This window comes from Poecilia reticulata, linkage group LG5, assembly GCF_000633615.1.
Source record: "Poecilia reticulata strain Guanapo linkage group LG5, Guppy_female_1.0+MT, whole genome shotgun sequence".
Taxonomy (NCBI): Eukaryota; Metazoa; Chordata; class Actinopteri; order Cyprinodontiformes; family Poeciliidae; genus Poecilia; species Poecilia reticulata.
Genome location: NC_024335.1, coordinates 22,306,369 through 22,315,465, shown reverse-complemented (window position 1 = coordinate 22,315,465; position 9,097 = coordinate 22,306,369). Strand labels below are relative to the sequence as shown.

Below are 9,097 nucleotides of genomic sequence, written 5' to 3'. Positions count from 1 at the left end.
ATTTGTTAAATGTGATGATTTGGATCCTGACATTTGGATACTTAGAGATGTACAAGATGAACTTGAAGTATTTTTGTATTATTCTGCATGAAGAGAATGGGTAGGGTGAATGAGGTTTACTTCAATACATTTTTAATCCAAAATAAAATGTGCTGTTGTGCACTATTTGTAGATTTTCATTAAATGTTTTACACTTTGAAATTTACTATATTAAAAAAAAGTTTGATAGGTTTGTCTTAAAAGCAAAACTAGACAGAAACTGATGCTGTTTGTTTTGAATTATACTAACCAGTCTATATAAAAGCTTTTCAAATAAATTAACATGTCCTTTTACTTAGAAAATGCAATAAACAATATAAACTTATTTTCCTTCAGTGATTGTTCTTGATTGTACAAAGTATGTGTGGTTATTGTCTCAAATAATTTGGTGTCGCTTGTCTTAGTTGTATCATTTTTCTATTTTCTGCTGTAGCTGTTTTCTATTAAAAGTCTTTGTTTAAAGTTGAAACTAATATATAAACAAATAGATATGTTTAAGTCTTAACAAAGTCACTTGATCACTTGCATTTGCTTTGAAAATGTAGTGCGAGTGCTGAACGCTTCTGAAATTTGCATATATTTGAGTTTAAGTACATAATCATGCATACAGTTTAAAAAAATAAGTAAAATCAAATAGGATTAAAGTTAAAATATATGTAGCTGATGTTCTTTGTTTGCCAACCACCAAAAAATATAAAAGAAAAATCTGTATTTTTTATTTATTCATTTACAATAATATGTACAAGTTACATAAACGGTAAGAAAAAAGACGAGGCTTAAGAAATGTAAAGAGCAAATATAAACAGGAAAGGTTACAAACAGGAAAAGGTTAAATACAGCAACTAGGGCAAATTACATAAGAAATTCTGTACAATTTTAAGTAGTCTTTAAAGCTTTATTATTGGTATAGTACTTCAGAAAATACAAATATACATAGGCACAAAAAGCATTCATTTTGGGTTTCAACTTAAGAAATTTGCATCTGTGGATATTAAATTTTATAGTTTTATAGTGTATAGTTTTAAAGTTAAACGGTACGTCTATTTCCAATTTTCGTTTTAAGAGTAAAATATCTTCCCAAAATATTTGAATACAGGAGCAGTCCCAGAAAAGATGAGTGATGGTTTACTCAGAATTGTGACAAAATGAACATAGAGGATCTACATTAGGGTGATATTTAAATATTTTACTATTAACAGGATAACATCTATGTAGAATCTTTAGAGACACTTCTTGAATTTTATTAGTTAGGTATTTCTTCAGCAATAACCAAACCTCTTTCCAACAACTGTCATTAAATATATTGTCCTAAAAAAGGTAGAAGCTGGTTTGCTTATATGATCTCTTATTAGGTCTCTAAAACATTTATTAGTTTTTCTACTTAAAAATGGGTCAGTTACCAATGAATAATTAAGTAATCAGTATTGTGTTGAACAGAGGATGGCAATAACATTTTCACCCCTGAAGGAATGGCATCAAATACGATTGCAAATTCTTTAGGCAGTACAGGAAAATTACACCTGGTCAGAAATTCATCATAAGTTCATCAACTTTTCTTTGTTGAAAAGTTGATGTACACAAACAATGGCTCTGTCAAACCATTTTTTAAGAAAAATAGATTCATTTTTAAAGCAGATATCTTTGTTATTCCAAATGTAGTATTTGTGTGGGGAAGTTATGTTTATGTATTAAATTCCAGCATAACAGTAGCTGTTTATGGAAACTGGAAGGTTTAACTGGGATTTTTTGTCAGTACTATAGTTGCATCTTAAAAGAAAAGATAAACAACCTAACGCCTCAAATACATATGTGGATATAAAGTTCCACAGAGAGTTTGGATTTAGAAGATACCTTTTGATCCACTTCATTTTAAAGGAAAAAAATCAGAGTTTGACAATCTAATACATTAAATCCACCAGAGCACAACTTATCGTATACGTATCTTGTTAAAACGAGATAATTCTATGTCCAGGAAGTGGCGGTATTGTGCTAGGCTAGTACAGTGGCTAACATGAATTGGTCAGGTTTCCCTTCATGTTTGGTCTACACGGATACAGATGCTGCTTTGCACTGTGGTTAAAACTATTAATAGCATGCGTACTCTGACCAGGATCCTAGACCTGCTAGCTTTACCGGATTCAATAGGAAAGGTTTATTATCTAGTGAAATGAAGAAACTGTGAAACTTGTGGCGGGATGTAGAAGATACGAATCAGAAGACAATATTAACTTTGGATTCGTGGAAAACTGGAATATTAATATTGTATTTGTTTTATTTTGATAAAGTTTAAGAAAAGATTTTGCGTTTTTCGAAGAGAACTGGCACTGCATGAGAAATCTTTAGATGTGATGATCGTATGATCCGCAAGGTGGCGGTACCGTAACGGGACGAATACAGACAGTCATGAAATCCCGAAGAAAAGAAGAAGAAGAAGGAGGAAGAAGAAGAACAAGAAGACAAAGAGAACGTGGTCTGTTTTGTTGAATGTTTCTCTAAAAATATATCTTCAGTTTAGCTTAAACGAGTTTATCAACAAGCAGTTAACTGCTGCTGAAGAAACATTCACGGAGTTTAAAGAAATCATCGTCAAGTCGGAGGAAGAGATGGATGATCAGCGCAGACTGCTTGATTTCTCCCGGACTCCCCAGATAATCTTACACCGNAGTTACCAATGAATAATTAAGTAATCAGTATTGTGTTGAACAGAGGATGGCAATAACATTTTCACCCCTGAAGGAATGGCATCAAATACGATTGCAAATTCTTTAGGCAGTACAGGAAAATTACACCTGGTCAGAAATTCATCATAAGTTCATCAACTTTTCTTTGTTGAAAAGTTGATGTACACAAACAATGGCTCTGTCAAACCATTTTTTAAGAAAAATAGATTCATTTTTAAAGCAGATATCTTTGTTATTCCAAATGTAGTATTTGTGTGGGGAAGTTATGTTTATGTATTAAATTCCAGCATAACAGTAGCTGTTTATGGAAACTGGAAGGTTTAACTGGGATTTTTTGTCAGTACTATAGTTGCATCTTAAAAGAAAAGATAAACAACCTAACGCCTCAAATACATATGTGGATATAAAGTTCCACAGAGAGTTTGGATTTAGAAGATACCTTTTGATCCACTTCATTTTAAAGGAAAAAAATCAGAGTTTGACAATCTAATACATTAAATCCACCAGAGCACAACTTATCGTATACGTATCTTGTTAAAACGAGATAATTCTATGTCCAGGAAGTGGCGGTATTGTGCTAGGCTAGTACAGTGGCTAACATGAATTGGTCAGGTTTCCCTTCATGTTTGGTCTACACGGATACAGATGCTGCTTTGCACTGTGGTTAAAACTATTAATAGCATGCGTACTCTGACCAGGATCCTAGACCTGCTAGCTTTACCGGATTCAATAGGAAAGGTTTATTATCTAGTGAAATGAAGAAACTGTGAAACTTGTGGCGGGATGTAGAAGATACGAATCAGAAGACAATATTAACTTTGGATTCGTGGAAAACTGGAATATTAATATTGTATTTGTTTTATTTTGATAAAGTTTAAGAAAAGATTTTGCGTTTTTCGAAGAGAACTGGCACTGCATGAGAAATCTTTAGATGTGATGATCGTATGATCCGCAAGGTGGCGGTACCGTAACGGGACGAATACAGACAGTCATGAAATCCCGAAGAAAAGAAGAAGAAGAAGGAGGAAGAAGAAGAACAAGAAGACAAAGAGAACGTGGTCTGTTTTGTTGAATGTTTCTCTAAAAATATATCTTCAGTTTAGCTTAAACGAGTTTATCAACAAGCAGTTAACTGCTGCTGAAGAAACATTCACGGAGTTTAAAGAAATCATCGTCAAGTCGGAGGAAGAGATGGATGATCAGCGCAGACTGCTTGATTTCTCCCGGACTCCCCAGATAATCTTACACCGGATAGGTAGGAAACACCAGCGTTTGGATGAAGGTTAATATAAATGTGCTTTTCCCGCATGAAATGTTTTTTTAACGGGTGAATGAACGCAGACGTCACAATTACGCTGTGAGAATGGCTTATTTATGTAGAGAGAAAATGGAGCCAATTACCTTTTTTATGGCTCTTTTCCTTTAACTACTGAGATTTTCTTTTTGAAAACAGCAGAAATGTAAACAATGCAGCGCAAGGTTAGTAAAGAAAGCAACATAAAATAATAGTAGTGTTAGTTGTAAAATTGAATAATTTGTAATAAATAAATTGTAGTTGCGAATTTTTGTCGGTCCAAACATGAAGCTGAAGTTTTTTTCCGACATCATTGAATGCAACACAATGTAACCTGACACCTACTGTGGCGAGAAGGACAGAGAGCAAGCTGCAGCAGCAGCAGCATTTATTTATGCTGTCCTTAGTGGCGAAACACTTAGTGGCAAAAACTGTTATTTAGATGTAATTCTTTCCCTCTGTCTAAAGCAGAGGTTCCCAAACTGTGGGGCGCGCCCCCTAGGAGGGGGCGGGGGGAGCCTTCTGGATGAAAAAAAAAAAAATCAAAAACATGAACGCTGTATGCGCTGAGTTTTTACCTTAGAATGGCCAACTCTCTGTTATTCCTCTGTCAATTTGATACAGCAGAGGCTTCCACACTTCACATATCTGTGTCCTCTGTCACTTTTATCAGCAGTTAAAATTGTTTCTTTCGTTGTGCTAACCGGTTTTTCCGAGCTACCTTTAAACGCAACATGAGCGCTATGACACTCGCAAGGAGTCCTGCTGCTGTGCAGAGCTACGCAGGTGTGTTAGAATCATGGCAGCAAAACGCAAAAAACTTTTCAAGGTTTTCCCCCAAACTAACCGACTGAGTTGAGTAAAGTTGCGGGATGCAGGTAATGTTAGCTAAAAGATGACTAGCTAATAACAATACAGCAGCTTAAGCTTAACAAGTAACCTGTAGGCTACCGATGTTGTTGTCTATGTTCAGCTACGTACATTCATTTTGCCCCCAAAAAAGTCGATATCCCCCCAACTCCCAGGGGCAGGGAATCTCTAAGAATCCTTCCACACATCGTTCAACCAGACAGCCATTTGTAATCCATAGGGTGGGCCCAGAAAATGTTTGGAAACCACTGGGGGGGACGCATGAGAAAAAGTTTGGGAACCACTGGTCTAAAGTAAGATAGCTCCCGTTTTGTTTGGAAGGTTTCATAAAGACGATGAGAGGAAGTGGGGAATGTCTCTAAGGAGAGACGGATTCACTGCACTGATGAATCTCAGCTGCTGAATCTCTTAAGGTTTTCATCAGCTGGATTCATGGGCCCAATTTACAGGAATGTACAGCTACTTCATTAAACACCGTTTTCAACTAATTCACCACCCAGTCACATGGATAAAAGATGTTCAATGTCCAAAACACTTGAAATTTGCTGTGATAGTTTATTTTTCCAAGTTTCACAACCAAATAACAAAGATCAAACTTTTCATCAATGATGTGTCTTTAGTGCGGAGGCTTCACAGCAGCATGTGTCAAGTAATCCAGGAGGATTTTTATGAAGCGTGTAAAACAGAATTCACCTAAACCTGAGCACAGTTAAAGCTTTTATTTTTTAGTAAAAAAATCTTTGTCCCTGGTGACATAGCGAGTAACAAGCCAATCACAAAACTGTCTCCTGTTTGTTTCCCGTTTTCTTTTTGATCCAGCTGTTGTTTCATACAACCAGATTAATCAGAATTTATCTGTTAGAATAACAAACATTTTTTACTTGTTTATTCATTGTAAGGCTTCATGTTGTTTTCACGTTGCCTATTTCACACATATTGTGAAATATATGTCACAGTAGATCAGTCAGGGGTGTCAAACTCAATTTCATCGAGGGCCACGTCAGCATATTGGCCACCCTCTACGGGCCAAATTGACTGTATAAATCAGGAGTTCCCAGGTCCAGTCCTCCAGACTGCAATTTTTAGATTAGCGGTTCTCAACGTGGGCGGTACCGTCCCCCAGGAGGCGTTCAGAGGACGGCAGGGGGCGCTAGCGGACATTTTTACAAAAGGGGGGCACTGGAATGCCTTTGGGGGGCTTTTAGTTGAAGGTAAACTTTACACCTTAAATGCACAACATTGCCAGTTTAGACTTTGAGCAACTTGGTAAAACTGTATTGCGTAACATTAAATCATGCTTGGCTGCAACTGTATCGATGGCAGCTCTTCTTCTATTCAGTGTTTGTTAGCTTCTTGGCGSAGCTCCGTTCTCCTGCTACTGGTAGCTAAAATCACAATACCCTCACTATGTATCCCTCTGAAAAATGAACCTATTTAAGTAAAGAAATCCCTCTATGGGTGATAACACGATAGAGAGCGTTCATTTAATAGTGGTCCGGTGCTGTAAGTGGTCCGGTATGAAACGGGGGTGATAGAACAACACAGCACTTTAAATTTCAATCATCATAATGCAGAAATTGTTTCCGTTGTTTTAAAAGGTTTATGTCAGTCTGCCTTTTCCCCATCGATACGCTTCCCGACTGCACGGCACCTTAGGGGCTTAAAAAAAAAAAGACACGCACATTGCGCAAATCTCTGAAACGGAGAAGCGGGACATAAAACGGAGCGACAAACTAGATGTGAATTATGGCATAAAAACAGATAATCTGATGCTGAACAGTGAACAAATCAACACATGATGTGAAACACATGACGATTAGGCGCCGCAGCAGGTGATGAGTGAAGATGACTGATGGTGAGCGTCAATAAATGATCAAATAAATCTAGGAAAGAAACTAAAGTGGACATACCAATAAACTAAGAGAGGATAATACTAATCAAAGGAAACTAAAGGGAAGTGAATGAAGAACAAAATGCAAGAATAAACTAAGAAACAAAAATAAATACAGAGGAATAAACTGCAGTTTGGTATGGCAAATACCTTTCGAGCAATAATTAATACAGAGGACGGTATGGCAAGAATAAACAGATACTATTTCCAGATAAAAGGCAAAATAATATTGTTGAAGTGCCATGGGTTTGTTGAGACCACATCTAGTACTGATAATAAATATATCTTACAGACCATAACAGTAAAGAACTGATCACTTATTTATGTTAACATAAATTAGATTTGATGTACTTATTTCTTGAATATTATTTTTCATGTCAGTGTTAATGTCATGAGGTTGTTCAGTGACTCCATGACACTTTCAATTTGACTCATTAGGATTTGATTAAGAACCAGATTTGTTTTTATAATTTCTGTCCAGTAAAACTATTAATCTATAAATCAGTAGACAGATCTATATAAAGATATAATCCATGTTTCTGTCTCATATTTGTATGGCATTAAAAGGACCTGGAACTTTTGTTTTTCCACTGAAAGCTCTAGTTTGCACCATAAATGCCATGTGAGTGAAGTTTTATGGATGATACTCTGATGTCCCATTTTTCTGAAGGCAGCACAGAGCTGCACCACCAGAAACTGACAAACACTGAAGAGAAGAAGAGCTATGACTAATGTAGTTACAGTTCTATCCATGTTTTAATGTTGCAGAGCTCAGTCGTTTTGCAAATAGTTCANCTTAGAAATGGCAATAAACAATATAAAGTTATTTTCCTTCATTGATTATTCTTGATTGTACAAAGTGTGATTATTGTCTCCAATAATTTGGTGTCGCTTTTCTTGGTTGTATAATTTTTGTATTTCTTGCTGTGGCTGTTTTCTATTAAAGATCTTTGTTTAAAGTTCAAACTAATCGAAAATGTAAACAAATGGTTGTTGTGTTTTTGTTTGCCCACCACCAAAAAACATAAAAGAAAAAGTATATACATAGACGCCTCATGGAGACCTCGACGCCAGATGGGCGTGTAGGCAGTAAGGCATGGCCAGGCTGTGAATGGTTGGAAAGATGTCAGAGAGAAATGATGTGTCAGGAAGTGATCTTGGGGAAATGAATGAGGGTTGTGATGGTGGGGAAAATGAAGGGATATGATGTACTGAAAAAGCTAAGCACAAGCGCAAAGGATCTAGACAACAGAATCATCTGACAGAGTTTAAAATAGTCTTGAAATTTGTCAAAGAAGGTTAGAGTTGCAACATTTCAGAAGTGAAAATGAGGGACACCACCACAGTATGTCGCCCTACTCTCATGGGTTGGGATGGCCGCTGCAGTGAGACTATTTTATGGCAATGTTTTTGTTTTTAAAAAGTAATCCCATAGAGCAATCGTTCATACATACAGTACTCCAATCAGAGCATACCTTAAACAAGTTTAATTAAGTGTAAAATGTATTTGGTAAACTGCTCAAGTACTGATCATAACACCTGATTTGATAATCAAAATGTGTCCTCAAACAGGGCTCCAAAAGCATAAGTTATATGAAAATTCTGGTATTGTAAAGCGTATTACCAAAATATTTGCCAAATTTACCACAGGGTCCAGGGTAGTCTGTGTTTTTCCATTGGTACACTTAAAAAAAGAATGAAATAAAAACAGAGCAATATTTAATCATTTGATATAATAAGCGGGCCAAAGAATCCTGGGCAGCAGGTCTGTGTCTGACATTAATGACCACTGAATTCATAGAAGATGTCAACATTTCTTAATAAAACAAGCAGAAAACCCTAACAAACCTTTTTAAAGTAGGAAATATTTATGTATGATTTGTTCTTTAAATGGCCATTTGTATTATTTTGGCTGATAGGACAAATAATTGATTATTTAATAATCAAACAATAGCAGTCTACTAAAACCAAGATAAGAAACTTAATTAATAATACAAAAAAAAGTTCTGTACCATATCAGCCTGAGGAGATGATTGAGGGATGAGGAGGCAGATGTCTGGTTGTGTAGGTTCTGATGGGTCTGGAGCAGTGGCGCAACTACACATTATTCAGGTGGATGCGAAAACGTAGATCGGCGTCATATATACAGGGTCAAAAGTGTGTGTTTCAGCCTCTGTGTGACCATGAGGCTCTGTGTAGACCAGTGTTTCTCAACCTTTTTTGGCCCAGCGCCCCCCTAGCCTTTATCCAGGTCTCTCACTGCCACCCACCAAAGAATTTGTAGGCTACTTTGCACTGACTATTATTTTATCATTAATATTA

General features: G+C 36.3%; 1 protein-coding gene across 1 annotated transcript in view; it reads left to right on the top strand.

Annotated features, from left to right (window-relative positions):
• The first annotated feature begins 3,725 nt into the window (after nt 1-3,725).
• LOC103465202 (zinc finger protein 37 homolog) overlaps nt 3,726-9,097 on the top strand; it is a 42,815-nt gene continuing 37,443 nt past the window's right edge. Inside the window, exon 1 of the mRNA XM_008409827.2 lies at nt 3,726-3,975. Coding sequence (XP_008408049.1) covers nt 3,912-3,975 — 64 coding nt within the window. The 5' untranslated portion in view covers nt 3,726-3,911. The remainder of the gene's footprint in view (nt 3,976-9,097) is intronic.